Genomic DNA, 22,302 nt, shown 5'->3' on the forward strand with positions numbered 1-22,302 from the left:
ACCGTTCTTTAAATGAAGCTAGAGTGCTTTCTCAAGATTCTGTTCAAAAACAAAATCTTGACATTCTTTTAATTTCCTTGATCCAAATGCAGCAAAAAAAAAAAGTGTCTAAACCCGCTGCTTCCATTTTATTTTTTCACAAATGGCTAAGCTCTAAACCATTTTCATTTGACTACACATAACTTTTTAACAAACATTTCATATTTTATGCATTTTTATAAAATGTTTTCCTGCAATCTTTTCTTTGTAAACATTTTTTAAGGAGCAAAGCATATTTGTTGGACTCAAGTTTACTAATCCTAGAGATTCATATTAGCAGTTCAGATCTTTTGTCTTCAGTTTGAGTTTGATTTCTTAATCTTTACAATACTGTATAGATCACCTGCTACTCAGGAATAAGGTAAATTGTCTGCCATGTACTTTGCAATTACTGATGGTCTTGTGAAGGAGCAGGAGCAAAATGAACGATTTATCAAAGATGAGCAATGTTGGTAACTAACGCGAGACTGTTGATTAGTTAACTTTGTTCCGACTTTTGTGTACTGTGGTTAAATAAAAGGACGACCACCAGTCAGGCTGGAGTCGCAGCTAAAGCTACGCCAAAAGATTCCAGCTATGATCCAGTCCACAAACCATTTTAGTGGCATGCATGTATTGTTCCGTTTAATGTTTTTTACAGTGTAGCAGCTATTAAAACATTTATTAACAGGCATAATTAGGGGGAGATAGAAGCATATTCGTAATCAATATATTTTCACTATTCGTGTCTTACACTGATCCAGTGATGATTTCTTGGATTTGTTTTGATGGAACATGAAAGTACAGTATGAACTTGTTTAATGAATCTAATCTGTAGTAGTACTCTGTTCTTGAATCTCTGGATATATTGGAGATTTAACTTGTTCTGGGTTGTTCCATTTATGTAATGTGATTTTCTACGCAAGTAGACAATTGTTTTTGAAGTATTCAGGGTTTATTTTTGTTTGTAAATTGTTTACTTGTTTGTTCATAACAGTTGTACTCGGTGAAATTCACCTTGTGGTAATTGAAACGCACTTAATTTGATCCTAACGGGTTTATTACTTTGAAGGAGTGAATTAATGTTGCACGCAAATTCTCATTTTATGCGTAAAAGACAAATTGTAAGTCAAGAAAAAGTGTACATCTTAAAAGAAAGCTTGGTGTTAATAGAATCAATGTGTTCTTTGTCAGACTTTTTAAGCATGTCTGCCCTGAGTGCCTTTACAGATGATTTTTTTTTCTCCAGCCACAAGTCACTCTTAGTTGATTGTTAAAACCTCTTGAATTTGTCACATCTGAAACAATAAATTAAGTCTTTACTGAAACCACTTTTGTTTATCAAAATTATTACTATTTAAACATTTAAATCTTTGTTATTGAGCCCTATCTACAAACTTGTTTATTTTGTTGGTTTTGCAGAGGTTCACTTTGTCAACTGTGTGAATTTTAATGCGAAAAAAATACAAAAGTTTTGGGTTGTTTATTTTTTGTAAGGAAAGTCGTGCTCAGTCAATCACTGATCTGCCAAGTAAACATCTGGAATAAGATTATGTAACTGCTGTAATTGTATTAACAATTTGTTCAAGAGACTTGCTGCTTGGTAGTAACTGAACTGATCAGATTGTGTGTATGATAATGATGCTTAAATTTAGGAGAATGTTTTGGATTATAATCAGATGTACGAGTCGGATGAATCTCGTTACATAATTCTCGGCCAAGTTCCAACTCTCGCGATATTTGGTCGATGTTCGCGTCAGAGTGTCAACAGCAGCTCAGAACTGTCCGAAGCAGGGAGGGGGAGTCAAGAGGCGGTTTAAACGTCCGGTGAGTTATGGCATATTCCATATCATATAACCTTACTGTTAATTAAATCCATCGTGTCACTGTTCATGAAGCATGTCATACACATGCTCAGGAGTTGGCCAACAGCTCTCTTTAGCATTAGCCGCTAACGTGTTAGTGTACATTCTCATAGAAGGCTTCGTGGAGCTGTTAGCATAGGCTTAGCTAGCTGTGGTGATAATGCATGTAACTAAAAAAAAAATGCTTTCAAGGCGTACACGGCTTTCCGTTATTTCATGTTTTTTGTTCACCTTCCTATAACGACGCTGTTAATTTGAGTAGAAATGTTTTAACGTGACTGGGACGTGACACATCGGCGCCCATCTTCAGAAAGTCAAAGCAAAGATTTTGCATTTAGCCTAACCTGCTGTCTTGTTGGTAGCTGAAGATATGATCCAGCTAGGCACTGAAAACACCACACGCTGAACGACTCAGATGGACGACTTGATTGTTTTCGTCCATGGTTATCCTCCGCCTGGTCCATAACAGAACCTTGAAACGGGAGGACAGTGTTCGGCCTGTGTTCCTTCCTCCGAACCAGCTGTTACTGAGACTTGTTTGAGCGCTTTTTGGGGGCAGCAAGAACAGGTGCATGACATTCATTACATTCAAACGCAGCAGCTCCACATGACAACAGTTCCCCCCTCCTTAATTGTTCCTGAACAATCATCTCCCAATTTTTAGTGTAGCTCAAAAGAGCCACTAATAATACTTAAATCATAATCCTCTAGTTTCAGTTTTACAGCTTTGTAAAAATGACTATTTTATAAAAAAAAAGCTGATTTGTTTCGTGCCCTGTCTTGCAGGACGTTTGAGATGGGGGATGATCGACCCTTTGTCTGCACTGCCCTTGGGTGTGGGCAGGTAAAATGTTTAAAACATGCCATATTTTTAAGTTTGCTCTTTGTTTCACATATTCTCAATTTAATCCCTGGATTATAGCACATGCTCTGCATTTTTTTCCCCCCGTTCTGACAGACACAAGCGCCATAATGTGCACCAGTATTTAGTTGGACTTTTAACTGTGATCTCTCTAGGAGTGTTAATTTTCTTCCCTGCAAGTGATAGTGTGAAGTTTTACAAGACAAAGTATTTGTTCTGTTGTTACTGGTGTTTTGTGATTCTAAATTAACTCAATCAAACATAACATCTGTTTTTCCTGCTAAACCCGATACCCCATAAGCAAATTGTGAAGAAGATTAAATTTTTGTTTTTTTTCCTAAGGTGTAAATGGGAACTTCAAGCTAATGCTGGCTTATTCAATGGAGCTGTCATCTAAATTAGAAAAAACAAACTACTTTGGGTTTTGCTGGCTGTGAGAGTGTATAGGTATTCTCTAATGCAAACCTGGAATTTAAAAATAACTAAAATTGGCATTTTCACCTTGTTTTTGTAAACACAAATCTTGATGTTTTTTTTCTGTTAACTTAACTTGGCACTTCTTAGTTTAACTTATATTATTATAATAGCAATATACAGACCCTTTCCAAAAAATTAGAACGTCACGAAAAAGTTGTTTAACTTCCATAATTCCATTCAAAGTATTAATCTTTAATAGATGAGAGATTCAGGGCCCACAATTTAAATTATGTCAAGTATTTATTTGTTTATTTTAAACATAATTTGGGCTTCCAGCTCATGAAACCCACAAAAACAGGAATTAAAAAAAATTAGAATACTGTGAAGACATCAGCCAAAATTTTGCAGGGCATGAGTGTTTTAAACTGAGTGTGACACTAATCATCTACTAAACTCAAAGCACCTGCACAGGTTTCCCCAGGTGTCATTAAATTGCTTCAGTTCGGTTCAATATGGGGAAGACTGCAGACATAACTGGCCAGAAGACCATCATTGATACCCTCCATAGGATGGGGAAGCCACAAAAGTTTATAGCTAAGGAGGCTGGCTGTTCACAGAGTGCTGTGTCCAAGCATATCAATGGAAAGTAGTGGAAGGGCAAAATGTGGCAGGAGAAGATGCACCAGCAAAAAAGATGACCGTGGGCTTCAGTGGATTATCAAACAGAGAAGATTCCACAATCTGTCAGAGATCCAGAAAGAGTGGAATGAGGCGAGAGTCACAGCTTCAAAAACTACCACATACGCACGCATCTGGGAGATGGGCTACAACTGTCCGGTTCCTTGGGTCAAGCCACTTCTGAACCTGAGCCAACATGTCCGTTTCCGATGAAAGTAAAGTGTGCCTTTTATTCGGAAATCAAGGTCCAAGTGTTTGGAGGAAGAAAAGTGAGAAACAGAGTCCATACTGCTTGAGGTCCAGTGTGAAATATCCACAGTCGATCATGATTTGGGGTTCAATGTCCGGTGCAGGTGTTTGTAAACTCTGCTTTCTTAAATCTAAGGTCACTGCAACAGTCTACCAGAATGTTTTAGAGGACTTCATGATTCCTTCTGCTGAGGATCTGTATGGAGATGCATTCATCTTCCAGTAGGACCTGGCCCCTGCCCATGCCACATTAAGCACCAAAACCTGGTTTGATGCCCATGCCACAGTACTTGACTGGCCAGCCAACTCGCTGGACCTAAACCCCATTGAGAATCTATGAGGTATTCTCAAGAGGAACATGAGGAGCACCAGACCCAACAACAAAGAAGAGCTGACAGCATCAAGGAAATCTGGACTTCCATAACTCCCAGTTAATGCCACAGGCTGATTGTCTCAATGCCACATTGCATCGAGGCAGAGATTAAGGCAAAGGGATTCACAACCAAGTATTGAAGATTGACATATTGTTTTGAAAGCACCATATTTTGATTTTGTTGTGATCCTAATTTTTTTTTTTTTCTGCAAAAACTGAGAAGTAGTGTGGGCTGATGTCTTCACAGTATTCTAGTTTTTTTTTTTTTTTTGTTGTTGTTTTTTTTCAAATTCCTGTTTTTGTGGGTTTCATGAGCTGGAAGTCCAAATTATGTCAAAATAAACAAATAAATACTTGAAATCGTTTAAATTGTGGGCCCTGAATCTATCATCTATTAAAGATTGACTTTATGAATGGAGTTATGGAAGTTAAACAACTTTTCCCTGATATTCTATTTATTTAGAAAAGGTCTGTAGGTTTTTGCTTTTTAACTTGAAGCTACCATTTCTGTCGAGCTGTGAACAATATTCACTATTCCCATGGTGTCCAAAATCATTTCTTGATCATTTGTTTAGTGAACAGCTGCTGTTATCTAAAATCAGTTGTAATGAAGTTATTTTAATTTATTTTGTATTATGTTTCTGTACTATTGTGAGAAATGTATAATGTCCTTTCTATTGATCCTAAACCCGTCTTTTTATTTTAATGGTTATTTTTGGCAGAGATTCACAAATGAAGACCACCTGTCAGTGCACAAACACAAACATGAAATGACATTAAAATTTGGTCCTGCCAGAACAGACTCTGTGATTATTGCAGGTAATTACTTTTTTTGTTTGTTTTTACTAATTTGTTTATTTTAAATTAGCGTGAACAAAGGATAATTAAAACTGCCAGTGCTTTGGATGTAATGCTGTATGTCAGTGTCACTGCTTGGAAGAATATAGCTTCTTGCCATGTGAATTTTTTTATTTTTATCAGACCAGACCCCCACTCCCACTCGTTTCCTAAAGAATTGTGAGGAGGTTGGTCTATTCAATGAGCTGGCCACCTCCTTTGAGCAGGATTTATGCAAAACGCATGACGACGAGCAAAGGACAAAACACACTTTAAGGGTAATTATCACTGACATTTTTGTTTTCCTTTGATTATTATTGCATGAAACTATTTCAGCAGTAGACTTTCATTCATTTGAAAGTCTTCATCTTTTCATTTGTGCTTTTGGTCTTTAAGGCTGCACCATTACAAACACCATCTGAAGTAAAAGATGAGGAAGAGGCTCCGTTACAAGTTGATTCTTCCCCTCCTGAAAGCCCCGAGTCCTCGTCCAGCATGTCTGAAGACAGCGAAGACTCTAGGGTGCGAAGCAAGATTCAAAGCATTCACTCAAATTATGTTCTCAACCAAGTTCTTTACAGTTTTACTAGACATGCATTTTATTTACAGGAGATTCTCACAAAACCTGTGGCTAGCTCTGCTCCCACTCCAACTATTGTGCGTCCAGGTTCTCTTCCCCTACACTTAAGTAATGACCCACTACAGCCAACTCTGCCTTCTCCAACGTCTGTAATCACACAAGCGCCACCTTCCAACAGGCAGCTTGGGTAAATTACACTGTGCTCCTGTTTTCTTTTATTCTTGTCTGATGACATGATGAATACTTGCAAAAAAAAAAGTCTCAAAACTCAATGTCACTCAAAAATGCTCAACACAGCTTTCACTGAGCTTCTTTTATTTAATGTGCTAGTATCTTATATTGTCAACAGATCTCCCACAAGTGCATATCCACTGGTGAGGCACCTCCCTAATGGGCAGACTGTCCCTCTTTTGCCCAGCCCAGTACAGTTAACCTCAGTTATATCTGTAAGTCAAGACTTGAAATAAACATGTAATGGCTTGTGTTTCAGTTAGTAGTTGATCTTCTTATTTGTTTTTCTTTTTTCCTTTTTGTTTGATATGTTTTGAAGCTTGTGAGGCCAGTGAACACAGTGCCTAACATCCCTGGGATTCCAGGACCCCCTGTTGGGGGAGTCAGTAGTGGTTCATCGTCTCCATCTGGATATGGCCTTCACACCGAGACCAAGATAGTAAGTTCATTAATCACACTGTCGTTTTACAGTATAACCACCCATTTATATATATTTATAAATTAATTGTTACAGTTGATTAAATCGATCAAAAACACAAACTTGCTTTGCTTTCTTTTGGGAGGTCGACATAAGATCGACATGAGGTGTTTTTTGTGTCTTGCAGCGACTGAAGGCAGCTCTGTCTCATCAAGGCCTAGGAGCACAAGATGGAGCAGGTGGTGGATCAGGGTCTATCCCCGCTGTCCCGCAGCGACAGGAACTGAGCCAGCAGCCCTCCCAGAATTCTGATGCGCCGTCTCCTGCACAACCACAGGTACAGTAAATGCACATTAAACCGAGAACCACACTGTTGCGTCACAAAGGTTTTGGTTGACAGGAATGCATCAAAGAATTGTATTAATATGAAATTTCAGCATTGTAAACCAGGTTTTATTCTTTATAAATCTTTCTTACGTCTGTTGTTTTTACACATAAAGAACATAAAATAACTTCTCCTTTAATTAGACAAAAGGAATCCATCCCATCAATCTGGTAACTTTGGAGGTAGCTCCTCAAAGTTTGCACGTGGGGGTAGAGTTTTAACAATTTCAACAATATTTTTTTAATATTTAATACTGCCGAGCTATAGCTGTTTTCCACTCGCTCGATCATATTGTGATCATATTAAATTACAAGGAATATCAACACAAACACAATCAGTTTACTTAAATAGTGTTGACATGTAAATAAAACGGATTTCAACTAAATAAAATTTCGAATATCATTTGCCTCCTTTGCATTTTACTAAAATAAATAATTGTTGTATCTCCAGAAGAAAACATTCTGTGATGTGCATCTGTGAGTAAAGTTGTAGCCAAATACTCTGAACAGTCTTTAAAATAAAGCTTCAATTTGAAAAGTGCTGTAAGCAGCCGTCTGATAACCTCTACCTCCTGTTATGTTGCGGGTCAAATTGACCCGTTTTAAAGTTTAAATTTTTTTTTTAAATAGTTAAAAATATTTTTTCTGCATGAAACTTTTTCTATTTGTCTTAATAGTTCCACTCAACATATAAATTGAAAATGGTTCACTTTACACATTTGTACCACCCCCTGCGTCTACTTGCTACATCGATACTGTTCGGGTCAATTTGACCCGGCAGTCAAGTTGAAGGGTGAAAAGGGTAAAAAAAAATATCCAATTCTATTTGTTTCCTTGAAACTATGAGACATATTTCACTACACACACATACACACACATGCACGCACACACCACACACACACATGCACACGTGCATGCACACAAACCCACTTTCTCACTATTCTCTTTACTTCACAAGGAAACTGTGAGAAAGCAGGTGTTTATACAACTTTTGACGGGAACCTTTTCTGTTCCTGTGGGGAAACTCCACCCACACTGAGTGGACACTCAGCAGAAGGGGAGGGGTGGGAGGGCATAAATATTCTCTGCAAGGGAGTCCTAAACACATTACACACTGAAGGTACATGTGATATTGTCACTGTCAGAGGTCAGGAAATGAGCAGCAGGAAAAAAATGTTTACAGCCCAGGAAGTGCTGGAACTTCTCATTGATCATGACAGTGAAATAGAAGAGGAGGTGTCTGAAGCTGAAGACAGTATTGAGGTCAATTCTGAGTCTGATGATTCTGATTATGAACCAATTGATGAAAGTGACATTCATGTTTCTCCAAGCAAGACATTCATGTCAAAAAATGGTGAAATTCAGTGGTCTTTATCTCCAACTAAGCACCTCGGAAAACAGTGTGCAGAAAATATAATAAAGACAGTGCCAGGGCCTACTAGGATGGCAGTAACTCGAGTTACAGATATCAAGTCGGTCTTTGAGCTACTCATGCCTAATGTAATACAAAAAATCATTCTTCAAATGACAAATCTAGAAGGAAGGCGAGTTGACTGCACCCTGGCCACTGGTCATCTTTTACAACATCATTGATGTATCAGCATACAACACATTTGTCATTTGGACGGAAATCTTTCCGGAGTGGAATGTGTCAAAGCTGTACAAGAGGTGCATTTTCTTAGAAGAGCTGGGCAAGGCACTTGTGGTACCACATATACAACGAAGACAGCATATGCCAAGGACCCCAGCTACTGCAGCTGTAGTAAAGGAGATCCAGGAGAGGACTACATCCAGTACATCAGTGTGTGAGGTAAGTAAAAGTGTGTGTTTGTGCGAGTGCATGTTATGTGTGTCTTAGGAGCATCAAAAAATATATTAACCATTTTATTTGTCTTTCTAGGTTGCTACTTGAGGAAAAAAGAAGAGGAAGAGGTGCCAGGTTTGCAAGCCATCTAATGAGGTCAAAACGAGGATGACTTGTGTGAAATGTGCAAAATTTATTTGAACAAAGCACAGTCTGATGACATGTCCTTCATGTGTTGTGTAGATGACAAAACTAAAGCATCTAGTTAATTTACATATATTCATTTTTGTGGTATTTCTGATTGTATTCATTGCATGGTGTATACCATCACAACATGATGACATGTTACTTGTGAGCTGTGGAGATTCACAGACATACATGCACTGTGTTAGTGTTCCTAAGATCTTATTTTGTTGTTTTGTTCATTTCTGGTTCAAAAAACAGTGGCTGAATAAAGTTTACTTTCAATACAAATCTTCATGACTCATTTGTCTTGATTTTAATGAGCGGGTCAATTTGACCCAGAACAGTATATGCGTCTCAAGTTCAATTATAAAGATCACCCTTTGAAAAAAAAATTTAAATGTAATATAAAAAAAATTTACAAAAATCAATTTCAAGGATAATTATTGTTTTTTTTAGTGTAGGTTTTTTCATCAAACATAAAAAATGTAAATCACATTTTTTATGTCAAAATGAGTTAGTTGTTGTCATTTATCCTTTATTTATGATAAATAAAAAAAACATCATTGCACAAATATTAACTGACATGGTTAGTATTGGAGTTAATAATCAGATACAAAAATGTTTTGGAGGATTTTTGGGGTTTCTGACACTATTACATGATTAAACACTCCCCGGGTCAAATTGACCCACGAACATTATTGCTTTACCTCAGAAACGAACATAACAGGAGGGTTAAGTTTTTAGACAGGTTTTCATAGCAAGTTGATTGTATAGCTACCACCATGGACTGGTAGTTGTCCTGTGACTGCATATGTCCATAACATTTTATTTTTTCACTTCTTTAAAAACTAAAAAGGGAGTAGAGCGTTCTGAAACCTGGTCCAATCTTGACAATATCTTGGTCTGGACTCTTCAACTGGATCCGACTTCTCAAAATAGCTTATTTTAGGTTCGGTCGATTTGCATTTCAAATTCTCTCATATAGAAATCTGATTAAAAACAATATAGCTATTGTACTTGCTGAGTAATTATTCAATTATTCTCCATTAAAAAAATAAAATTGCATGACATTTTTCTCCCAAGTAGCTCATTTTTATCCCCCTCCTCATTTCCAGGTGTCCCCTGCTCAGCCAACAGGGGGACGGCGGCGGCGTGCTTCAGAGATGGACCCTGATGAGAGGAGGCAGCGCTTTCTGGAAAGAAACCGGGCAGCTGCTTCCCGCTGCAGACAAAAACGAAAGCTGTGGGTTAACTCTCTAGAGAAAAAGGCAGAGGACCTCGCCAACATGAACGTGTCGTTAACAGTGAGTCAGTGGGATTTTCAAACTAACCCATAAAAACGTGCTTTTTGATTGGTCTCCCTGACGTCCGTCATGTATTTTGTGTTGCCAGAATGAAGTAACTCTTTTAAGGAATGAGGTGGCACAGCTGAAACAGCTCCTTCTAGCTCACAAAGACTGCCCTGTCACTGTCATGCAGAAAAAAGCCGTTTTCCTTGGTAATCATTCAAGATCATTAACAAACGTCCAGTACTGAACCGCTTTTTGTGCCAGGACTCATCCGTCATCTCATCCATCTAATGTTCCATTTTAACTCGCTCACCTCTCTTAAGGGTGAATGTTGCTCTGTCTGTCTGTAGCTGCAGGAGGAGATGAGGCCTCCAGGGATACTTCCACTGAACCCATCGGCTCCCCAGCGGCGGTTATCCAACACGGGCCGTCACCCCCGGCCTCGGCGCCGAGCCCTGTGGCCACCATCAACGGGCTGAGTGTCCGCGCTGCAGAGGCGGTGGCCATGTCTGTCTTGGCTGGCATGGGGTCTGGTCATCCAGGAGGGGTGGTCATGGCAACGCAATCGCAGCCAGCCACAAGATGATGTGTGGGAAAAAGGCAACCAGAATGAACTGGAGTGGCATTCAAAGGCCGGACTGGTGCAAAGTGTTTAGTGACGAGGGACCCACACTCTCCACATAACTACGATATCTTCTCCCCTCACAGCTTATGATAATCACTCTCAAACGTGGTGCAGTTTCTCCGTCAGTCCCCGTGCAGCAGGCTTCCTCCCATCGAATCGTCGTCTCTCTGCGTATGTAAATATGGAAAACATGTTGAACACTCATTCTGCAGGGTTCAGGGTCAGACCTTGTCCTGTCTGGATAAGGTTTTAGATTTGGAAGAGTTGAGAGTTTTTATTTTTCTTTAACTATTTTTTCGTTTGTTTGTTTTTTAGATCAGGAAGCAGCAACAATCAAATATGTTCCCACACACTGGCTGTGATGAAGTTTGTTTCTTTTCAGGCTGGCTGTTTTACTGTAAAGTATCATGCTTTTTTTTTTATTTGTAAGAAAATGTTCTGTTTTTTTTATTCCTGAAATATGATGTTGTACACGTTTTGCTTGTGCTCTTAAAATCTGGTAAGATGTTGGCAGGATGGCTGCAGTAAAAGGTCATGAATTTAAGTGTTTGTTTTTCATTTTTGTCTGTTTTATTCTGTAATTTTACATTATTGTTTTCTGTTGAAACCTTCATAAATACACTCAGTTTATCAGCTGAGTTCATAACAAACTGTAGATGTGAACGCTGCTTAAGCTGAGATTGTGACCATCTTTGAACCCACTTAGAACGAATGTCATGATTAAGTCTTTTTTTTTATCAAACCCTATTGACTGCATGGATTTTACAGTTAAAAAAAATACCACTGTTTGTGTGTAACTCATTCAATCACTGTTCTTCTGTTCTGTTCTGCAACGTCAAATTATTGATGCAAAACAAGTTCTTGTATAAAGATTTCACCCGTAGTCCACTTGCAGAGGATAGTCTTTTTGAAGACCTTTGAATGATATTCAAATAGATTTTACATCCTGTACCCAGCTGTTTCAGTTGAGGAAAGAGTAGTGCAATATATATTTTTATTTTATTTTAATGTTCTGTCTTTGAGCTGTCCTGAGAGGGGTTTGGTCTGTTTCAGTCAGAAGCTGTAGTTGTAAGGTGACCAAAGCAAATGTGAAGATAGGATTTCACAAATGATTGGATTATTAATTAGAGCACATTAATTACAGATGCTCTGCTGTTGAGGGCTTTTCTCCAAAAAAAAAAAAAAGTCTGTGTTGCAAAGCAGACCTCGTATTTGGTGCAAGGTGCTTCTTTTACATCTGTTTTGCAATGTATTTTTTTTATTTTTGACATTTTCTTCCAAGAATATCATCTTGTTTGTTTCCCACTTGTCACTTTCTTTTTCCTTTCCAACATAACTTTTATTGAGCTGTATTTTCCTATGTGGAAATCGTGTGCTCTTACGTCTTTTATGTTCCCTTAATGTGTTGAGTATAGTTTTATTTTTTATGGAGGTTGAACTACATGGGGGTAAAATAAACATGTATTGGAGATATGTTTAGAGTAAGTTTGCCCAATACTCAGGCTTCAAGATGGGGAAAAAATTGTGTGTATAGTCTCAAATAAATGAGTTGTCACAGGCAAAAATAAAATAATGTAAAACAAGCATTTACTGGTTGGTTTTCTCTTGACCTGATGGGGTTCACAGGTGAGCAAAAACTTGAACAATAAATTTAGAATAAAGTGAATGGTAGGTGGAAGTCTTATGGAATTAACACGAAAAGTAATTATAAAATGAGCAAAATCAAATTCTTAAGTACTGCGTGTGGGGACTGTTGGCGCAGAGGTTAGTGGAGGCAAGCCTGTGATCGGAAGGTTGCTGGTTCAATTCCCCAGACTGACATGAAAATGTGGGTAGGAAAGGTGAATCCCACACCTGCCTCCACCCTCATTTGCCCCACTCTGGGCCCTTGAATAAGGCCTTTAAGCCCCAGCATCTGCTCCCCCAAGCGCCTTATTTGGCAACTATAAGAGTAGGAAAAGGCTAGCTAAAAGTAGAAAAATTGTAGCTAAATGTAAAATATGGCTAGCAGGAAGTTAAAAGTAGCAAAAGGCTACATTACGGTAGCAAATCACTAGCTAGAAGCTAAATGTTGCCCAAATAGTAGCTAAAGTAGAAGCTAAAAGTTAAGTTAAGCTAAAAGTAATTCAAGGCTAGTTAAAATTAGTTAAAAACACTAGCTAAAAGTAGCAAAAGGCTACTTAAAAATTAGTAAAACGACTAGCTAAACATATCAAAACAGTAGCTAGAAGCTAAACATAGTAAAACCCTAGCTGAAAGTAGAAAATTAGTAGATAAATGCAAAATAAGGTTAGCAGTAAAATAAAAAAAAACATCAAAAGGCTGCCTACAGGTACCAAAACACCAGCTAAAGGTAACAAATTGGTAGTTACACTTTAAGAGTAGCAAAAGGCTAGCTAAAAGTAGAAAAAAATGTACTTAAATGTAAAATAAGGCTAGCAGGAAGTTAAAAGTAGCAAAAGGCTACATTAAGGTATCAAACCACTAGCTAGATGCTAGAAGCTAAATGTAGCAAAAAAAATTGCTAAAGTAGAAAAATGTAGCTAAAAGCTAATTATACCATTAAGCTAAAATAGCAAAAGTCTACTTAAAATTTGTAAAAAAATAAAAAACAAACAAAAACCACTAGTTAGAATTTGCAAAACAGTAGCTAGAAAATAAAGTAGTTAGAAAATAAAGTAGCTAAAGACAGCTAAAGGTAAAACCTAGAAAACAAAGTGCCCCCTCCCTCTGCGCCACCCTGTCCTCGGGGCAGCAGGTGAACTTGGATAATGAGGCAGGTGAGGTGGGCAGGGAAAGAGGTGAACCTGCGTGGGTCCAGCTGTGGAACCAACAGCAGAGGGAGCAGAGAGCCTGTCTCCTTCATCCCCAGCAGCCACAGTCTGCCCGGGTCACGTGACCGGCGGAGTCCTTCTTCCCATCTCTCGCTCAGTCATGGCGGTGTCGGGGAGCCACGGAGATGGAGTAAACAACACCGCTCCTGCATCCTAATATTTTGTTTTGGTCGTAGCTTCGTGCGGGGCCGAGTTCCCCTCTGCGCTGTAGTGAACACCTAAAGATGACGGACCGCGGGCTTGATCTGTCGGCTCTGCCTAAAGAGGTCAGGGACCAGCTGGCCGAGCTGGACCTGGAGCTATCCGAAGGTAGGACGTCTGTAGGACGGCTTCACCGCCTGCATGTTGGCTGATGTTTGCTGCGAACTGGAGTAACGAGGACGGAGCGTGTTGACGTCCAGTCAAGCTCAGATTGTGTCTTTTCTGTGGCCTCAACTACTGCAGTGGATCAAGTCACGATTACTTGAAATTATAAACACACTGACTTTAAAGTCCCCTCACTTTGATCATATAGGCATTATCTGTATAAGATGCAACTCGGTGATCTGCAGTATCCCTTTATTTTGTTATTTGCATCAACATCACCCTGCATTCATCCCACACATTGCTTATCATCTGAGTTAAACATTGCTGTTTTTTTGTTTTTTTTAAATAATATGGGTCAAGTCTATGTTCATGGAGGCCTTGTGGATGTGGATGCTGTGTCCCATCCACCACCTGCCTCATGCAAATATATGAGCCTTGTTTCATTTTTTAAATCCTGACTGTGGGAAAAGGGGACTATAGATCTGGCTGTTATGCAAGTCTCCTCCTCACCCTGACTGCTAATCATTAGGCAGCAACTTGTTTTGTGCTGCGCAGATCTGCTGCCTGGAGATGGATGAGTAATGTTATGTTTCCCATGGGGCCGAGCGGTGCCACTAATGATGGGCTCAGTCACTTTTCTGTGCAACACCGATGCTCCTACATTTGTCTCAGCCCAGGTAGGAGGCCAGGTGAAGCTTTACAGTCACATGCTCAGCTGTGAATGGACAAATGCATGCTTAGAAACTGGATGACCTAGTTGGTATTCTCCCCAACGTGACCGTTTAAATCAGAATTAAAAATACTTGGATAAAACAAAATAACCGTAATTACTGTCTGTGCACTTGTCTTAGTGTCTGTTACCGAAATATCTTGTGAATCACTGAATGGATTTTAATGCAACTTGCAGAAAGTAATTATTTCATGTACATGTGGCTAACGTTTGGATGCAACTCAATTCAAGATGGCTGCCACAGCCAACTGACTATAAGGAACACAAACGCGGCTATAGCTTAGCCAGTTTTTCAGGTATTGACTTACTTGGTGCAGTGGTAGCTGGGACTGATCATACATGCGTATTTTGAACACTAATAAATTTCTCACAACCTTTCCTGTTAACTATTTGGAGTCAACTTTGTCTGTCTGTTAGCAAAATATCAATTGAACCACTGACTGGATTTTTATGACGCCTTCAGAAAAGAAGTCACTCGATCTATGTCTATAACTGATTAACTTACTCACATACTCTGAGCGTGACAACTTGCAACATCACGTATGATTGTGCATCAAGTTTTGATCCAAACAGCAACCTCCATGTCCATGTAGTCGTGAAATTTGTTGTAAAATCCTGTCACGTCAGTAGATGTTGGTGCAAAAACATAATCTTGTATGTAGAGTGTACTAGAGGACAGTGATTCTTCATCCTCCCACAGAACAAAAACATGTCTCTTCGGCTGATTGGTAACTCTAAATTGTCCCTAGGTGTAAGAGAGCGTGGTTGTTTGTCTCATTTGTCTCTATGTGTCTTCGTGATGGACTGGAGACCTGTCCATGTCCCCCGCCTCTCGCACAGTGACTGCTGGATATGGACACCAGTGACCCCCCGTGACCTAAAACGGAAGAAGCGTGTAAAGAAAATGGATGGATGTTACACATAAGTCTTAGTAAAATATTAAAGACTTGCTTGTGAAGCATGTTGTCCAGCATTGTTGCAAATGAATACATTTGTTGTGGCTCAGGCCTTCAGCACTGTGTAAAAGGGTTGCACTGCTTCTCTTGAGCGACATAAAGAGTTACATCTTATTTGTAAAACAGCTTTTCTCAACTTAAACTTGAATCGCAGGGATTTTTCAAGCAGGAAACATCATTAAACCTTGAACAAACAAATAGATGAATTCGATCAGTTCAAGCGTAACTGAGGAGGCCGCTAGATCTCGATGAATCGAGACTCATCAGACCAGCCAATGTTTCTCCGATCTCTTATATAGTCCAGTTTTGGTCAGTCTGTGTGAACTGTAGCTTCAGATTTATGCTCTTAGCTGAAAGGAGTGGCTTCTGGTGTGGTCTTCTGCTACTGGAGCCCATCTACTTCAAGGTTGGATGTGTTCTGCTTTCATACGTGGTATTCTGCAGACCTTTGCTATATTGAGTGCATAACCAGTCTGACCATTCTCCTCTGACCTCTGATATCCACAGCACATTTGGATCTACACAGCTGCTGCTTACTAGGCATTTTCTCTTTTGTTTGGACCATGCTTTTGTGTGAAAACCCAAGTAGATCAGCAGTTTCTGAGATGCTCAGACCAGCCCGTCTGGCACCAATACCCACGCCACATTCAAAGTCACTTCAGTCTTATTTCTTCTGATGCTCGGTTTGAGCGCCAGCAACACCTTCACCACACCCAGATGCCTAAATGCACTGAGCTGCTGCCATGGGATTGGCGGATTAGTGATTTTTGCTACCAAACAGTTGACGGTATTTGCTGGTTTATGTTTACCACTGTGTTCATCTACAAACACACCATTATAAGGGATTTGTTCTTGGGGTTGTATTATCTGCTAACTTTCTTGCAACATATCTGGGTTTGAGCTCTGTCTGACCTGACTATTTATTATTATTATTGCTTTTTTTTTTTTTGCTAATTTACTGATACTTATAATTGCTTAGGATGAGACATTATAAAAATGATTAGGTTTGGAAAAACATGGTAGTAAAAACAACTGTCATCCCACATTGTCTGAATGTTTATTGGGACACACTTCTTGCACTATTACACAACCCTGAGCGAGACTATTACATGCATTAATAATAACTATCTTTGTTATGGCTCTTCTCTTTTCAGGAACCGTTGATTCCATTTTGGATTATGGACACATCGAGTGTAACCTTATAAGTGCTGTCAGAGTAGCTTGTTTCAGGCTTTAGAGTGAGACAGGGTGGTAAGGTGACACCCCACATCCTTTGGTTACAGTCTCAGAGGGTTAGACAACCATTTGTAACTTTAGCTCAGACGTATTTCTTTTCCATATGAAACGGCTCTACTTTCCCGATGCCTCACTTCTGTGTCGTGATGAAGTACCTTTGCCGTCTGCCCACCGTTCCCTCAGCCGGCTCAAGGCTGACGGCACAGGGCGAGCAGCAGCTGGACACCCAGCGAGTCGGATGCTTTCTCATGGATATCCTTTACATGGCAACAAATCTCCTCTTTGTTGTCCTCAAAAATGTGACTCCCCTAGCAACAACAAAAATGTGCATTTCTCTCTTTTTTTTTATACAGAAAAAGTTTAATGCTTCTCCATGGGTGCACATTTGTTCATATTAGTCATGTCTATCAGAGAGAAAAGGGGGAGGAAATAGAGAAGCTCCACCTACTTTAACTTGAACGACTGTAAGGACACAAAGAAAACCTTTGAGATGGTCAAGGTCTTAGTGACGGAGTCGGACTGGAATTCAGAGCTTTAAAGGACAGCTCTTTAAGCTGCTCAGGCTGAATGGACTTCACAGACTTTGTGTTTTATTACGTCTGCCTTGAAAATTATAATTTGGATGTGAATTTGAATGTATTTTGACGTGTACGGAAATGACAGGGAAGAGCAGTGAACAAAATACTTTGTTTAGATTATCTTTGCGAAACTGGACACACCACAGGACAGTGACCTCGGAATGAGTCCAACATATTAGACCTGTTTAGTTATTTTGGAGTCAGCCATTTAACAAGCTGAGCTGTAAGTTATTTGTTATTTTTTATTTATTTATTGCTGTCTGCAGAACAATGTTAGTGTTCATTATTGCTATTAACGTAAGTTGGACAAAGTCATTTTTTGTTTTAAAAGAAGCCAACAGAGGAATTTTCTGCAAGTGCCACACCATAGATGTCCACTGATTCCTTTGAAACACATCTTGCTCTTTTCGACTTTCATCTTACAAAACATTATCTTCTATTATGTAAAATAAAATCAGTACATTTTTTTTCTCAAAGTTCACTAACTCAGTTATTCATTCTGCTTAGTGTACTGGTAATCCTTGTGGTAAGCATTCCACAATTTATTATTGCCCATAGACAAAAGGATAACTTTGTGTGTGTGTGTGTGTGTGTGTGTGTGTGTGTGTGTGTGTGTGGGGGGGGGTCCTTTGCCTGTTTGTAAGCAACATTTCTCAAAAACTTTTGGACATATTTTAATGAACACTTCAGTCAACATGGCTGCCACAGTTACACCACTATAGCAAGCATAAAAATATCTAACTCTGTTAGTTTTACAACCATGAAGCTAAAATTTGGTGTGATGGTAGCAGAGAGTCATTAACAACGCATACTGTAAACACTAACGCATCTGAAAACATTGCATGAGCTTGTGCATCATGTCATTTGCAAGGTTTGACCAAAACGGTTTTAACTTTATCTCGTCTCATCTTAAGATCATCTTAAATCAAATCTTAAATTCAAGCACGAAAGGTGGCGGGCAGTTTGCAGTTCCTTCAAAGAACGCCAGGACTTTAAATACAGCGTTTATCCTCAGAGGTGTGTGTTTTTGTCTCATTAAATTTCCAGCTACACCGACCTGCCCACGTTCCCCTCTGGTTCAATTAAAGACTGAGATCTCACGTTGAACAAGTATCACAATGGCAGTTCATAAAGCAATGAGTTCCATCTTTTATGATTCTATCTAACTAAAAACACTGTGTGGCTGTGATGATCTGGGACCAGCTACGTCTGTTTTGTGGATTGCTGGAAGTAAATGAAGTTGGAGATGTTGGGTCTGAGTAAGATAAACCATTGTAGGACAACCATGCTGTGTGTTTGCAAAGAAATTTGTTAGTCATCAAAGATTGTCTGTTGACAGTGGTGTATTTTTCTGAGACATCTTGAGAGCTGTCCTCTCGTTGAATACTACTTTGACATTTATTGTCAACTTAAACACTTTTATAGAACAAGCACATCTCCTCGATGGCAACAGAACTCTCTCACACGAGCCATCTCCTGCAGTTCATGCATACCTTTCTGCTGTGGAAGTGGACCCCCGTCACCAGAGCAGAAACTTCTTAAGAAACATAACAAAAAAGCTCAAACGTTTGGAACTGACCCTCCAAACTTTCCAGATGACAATCTCCAGAACCCAAAAGACCAACTGCAGATGTCCTGTTTGCATACAGTCACTGGACAAAGCTGTGCTGAAATACTGCAGGAGGCGTCTCGTTCTACTTTTGGACCAACGTTCAAATTGTCACACCAAAATCAATACAAAATGAAAAGGTTTTAATTTTTACTACATCCATCCATTATCTTTACCCACTTCTTCCTTTTCGAGTCGCGGGGGTCACTGGTGCCCATATCCAGCTATCACTGTACGAGAGGCAGGGGACACCCTGGACGGGTCTTCAGTCCATCACAGGGACACATAGAGACAAATGAGACAACCATTCATTCTCTCACTCACATCTAGGGACAATTTAGTTCCAATCAGCCTAACATGCATGTTTTTGCTCCGTGGGAGGAAACTGGAGTACCCAGAGAAAACCCCCGCATGCACGGAGAGAACATGCAAACCCCACCCAGAAAGGTCCCGGGCTGCGATTCGATCCAGTGGCCTTCTTGCTGAGAGACAACATGTCTACCAACTGAGCCACTGTGTCGCCTCTAAGTAGTGCATATTACTGTTTCTGCTCTATCTGCTCCCGCTTGGTCCGATACTTTCATCTTTTAAGAATATCTCCTATCGTTGTTGTGCTGATGACATCCAGTTGTATATTTCTTTTCTTCCAAATGAGCTTTCAAATCTACACATTTTACTTAACTTTTTGGATTCAATTAAAAGCTGGATGACTGAAAGTTTTCTCCAGCTCAATAGATAGAAAACTGAAGTAATCATCTTTGCTCCAGAAAAAAACTACTGCAATGATAAACCAGATCCTTGGGCCTCTTGGTCATTTTGATAAATCCTCAGTTAGAAACCTTGGGAGAAGCTTTGGCTCAGGTTTTACTCTGGAAACTCATGTAAAGTCTCTGGTTCATTCCTGTTTCTACCACCTGCGAAATATTGCCAAGCTTAGCCGTATTATTTCTCGTCCAGAATTGGAAATGTTAATTCATGCTTTTGTTTCGACTTGCCTGGATCTTTGTAATGAATGCACTGTACACTCGTTTAACCAAAGCCTCCCTTGACTGGTTGCAGTTTGTACAGAATGCTGCTGCTAGACTCCTGACTACATCTTCAACATTTTGTATAACTCCACTTCTAAAGCAACTCCATTGGCTCCCAGTTCATTATCAAGTGGATTTCAAGGTTTTAGTTTTGACTTGGCGGGCTCTGCATGGACAGACACCAATTTACATCTCGGAACTTTACATTCCTACACCCCTATCAGAACTTTGAGGTCCTGTGATCAAGACCTGCTGATTGTCCCACTGACAAAACTGAAAACTAAAGGAGACAGAGCCTTTTCTTCTGTGGCTCCTCCAAGACTCTGCAACTCCCTTCCTCAAACTCTCCGATCAGTGGACTTCTTTTAAAGGCCAGCTAAAAACTCATCTTTTTAAATCTGCCTTTGCTTAAATTTGTTTTGTGCACTTTTTGTATTTTGTTTGTCGAAGCGCTATATAAATAACGTTTTACTTACTTACTTACTATACATAATACATAACAGTATAATGTGCAGTGAAAGCAGTTTGAAACTTTTTGCAGCTTTTTGGCAAAAACTTGATTGCTGAAAGGTTTAAGCAGAATTTAAGCAATGCTTGTACTGACTATTTTTATAGTTACAGCCTAAAAATGTATTTAGTTATTTTTGTTGAAAATGTAGTGTCATTTCAGTCATTTTGTGTGGCTGTTTTAAACCGTATGGAGCTCTGTGCTTGTCTAATGATCCATGCCATCTGCACGTTTCACTCCACACGTGTTTGTTGCTGTAAATGCATCACATGCTTCAGAAGCAGTTAGACTGCAGTCGCTTAAGCAGTTTTTCTCCATTTCAGAATTTGATCAGCCTCTCAGCTTCTGCTGTAAAGACAGAGTCAATAATAATAATAATGCCTGGCGAGATTTATCATCGATTCTGCTCGTAATGCTGCACTGGTGGCCTGTTCTGGACTACGGGAGAGGGAGAGAAATGAGAGATTATAGTCCTGCCTACTTGACTCAATCTAGGTCACAGAGCATCAGGGGGCAACATGCTAACTCGTTTAGCCCGTGAGTCACATAGGCATGGACTGCTGCTGGGGATCTCTCCCTGTATCCCACTCACCACCACTGATTCCTCCATGTGTATTTCCACCTCTCCTCATCTAATGTGTTTCTTGAGTTTCCTTTTTAGAAAAATTAGGATGTTTAATTACATGAAAAACTTTGTGTTATTAGAAATATATAATATTATATATCCATCCATCCATCCATCCATCCATTATCTTTACCCGCTTATTCCATTTTGGGTCACGGGGGTCGCCGGTGCCCATGTCCAGCAATCACTGTGCGAGGGGCGGGGTACACCCTGGACGGGTCGCAAGTCCATCACAGGGCCACATAGAGACAAACAAACATTCACTCTCTCACTCACACCTAGGGACAATTTAGAGTTACCAATCAGCCTAACATGCATGTTTCTGGTCTGTGGGAGGAAACAGGAGTACCCGGAGAAAACCCACGCATGCACGGAGAGAACATGCAAACTCCACCCAGAAAAGCCCCTGGACCGGTGTTTGAACCAAGGACCTGCTCGCTGAGAGGCAGCAGCCCTACCAGTTGCGCCACCGTGCTGCCTAATATTATATATAATATATAATATTCAAAGTTCAAAATCCTACAAAGTAATATTTTCTACACAATCTACAAATAGATCTCTGCATGAAACAAAAAATGCATTAAAAGTCTTTATATAGATTTAGTTGAACTCATATGGTTGTTTACAATGCCCATTTCTTTAAGGTTATGATTTCTGCATATGCATTTTTTTCTGTACAACTTCATCCAAGATGTTGGGTTGCCTTTTGCTGCTCGTCATTTGTGATTCAATGGAGAGTTTTTCATTATTAAGAGTTTAGCTCTTTGTCACCCAGGTAAAGACAGTATAACAGGTTTTGTCCGAGTAGATTTTAAGTTTCACGAGACTAAGTTTATCTTTATGCCTAGTCACACTTTTGTGTATCTTCATTGCGTTTCCATGACATATTGAAATACAAGGCTTCAAGAAAACAATAACACAAGAACTCATCTTTATGGTTTACATATCTGATGTTAATATATATATGTATCTATTGTTGGCTGCTCCTCTCTGCAGGGGTAGCAACAGTGAGCGAACTCGCACAAGAAATTTGGAAATTAGTTTACATTGGATGCACTTCCTGATGCAACCTGTGC

At 39.5% G+C, this 22,302-nt stretch overlaps 2 protein-coding genes across 2 annotated transcripts in view; both read left to right on the forward strand.

Moving 5' to 3' along the window:
• Positions 1-1,801: 1,801 nt before the first annotated feature.
• On the forward strand, positions 1,802-11,233 carry atf7b (activating transcription factor 7b). Its single transcript, XM_037679595.1, has 12 exons — positions 1,802-1,845; positions 2,670-2,727; positions 5,185-5,281; positions 5,444-5,577; positions 5,696-5,821; positions 5,909-6,066; positions 6,229-6,325; positions 6,430-6,549; positions 6,716-6,865; positions 10,018-10,206; positions 10,295-10,400; positions 10,542-11,233. The coding sequence occupies exons 2-12, from the start codon at positions 2,680-2,682 to the stop codon at positions 10,775-10,777; spliced, it is 1,461 nt and encodes a 486-aa protein (XP_037535523.1). The 5' UTR covers positions 1,802-1,845; positions 2,670-2,679; the 3' UTR covers positions 10,778-11,233.
• Positions 11,234-13,874: 2,641 nt separating this feature from the next.
• The window catches only part of dip2bb (disco-interacting protein 2 homolog Bb), a 56,682-nt gene continuing 48,254 nt past the window's right edge, over positions 13,875-22,302 (forward strand). The window contains exon 1 of the mRNA XM_037679878.1: positions 13,875-13,959. Within this exon, the coding sequence (XP_037535806.1) occupies positions 13,875-13,959 (85 nt within the window). The remainder of the gene's footprint in view (positions 13,960-22,302) is intronic.

This window comes from Nematolebias whitei, chromosome 7, assembly GCF_014905685.2.
Source record: "Nematolebias whitei isolate Nwh7 chromosome 7, NemWhi1, whole genome shotgun sequence".
NCBI classification, from domain to species: Eukaryota; Metazoa; Chordata; class Actinopteri; order Cyprinodontiformes; family Rivulidae; genus Nematolebias; species Nematolebias whitei.

What these genes read in the sequence shown, in the direction of transcription:
- atf7b (XM_037679595.1), top strand. Translation starts at nt 2,680, where the DNA reads ATGGGGGATGATCGACCCTTTGTCTGCACTGCCCTTGGGTGTGGGCAG. An exon ending in AGTTAACCTCAGTTATATCT is followed by an intron (nt 6,326 to 6,429) that starts GTAAGTCAAGAC and finishes TATGTTTTGAAG; the next exon opens with CTTGTGAGGCCAGTGAACAC. An exon ending in ACATGAACGTGTCGTTAACA is followed by an intron (nt 10,207 to 10,294) that starts GTGAGTCAGTGG and finishes TTGTGTTGCCAG; the next exon opens with AATGAAGTAACTCTTTTAAG.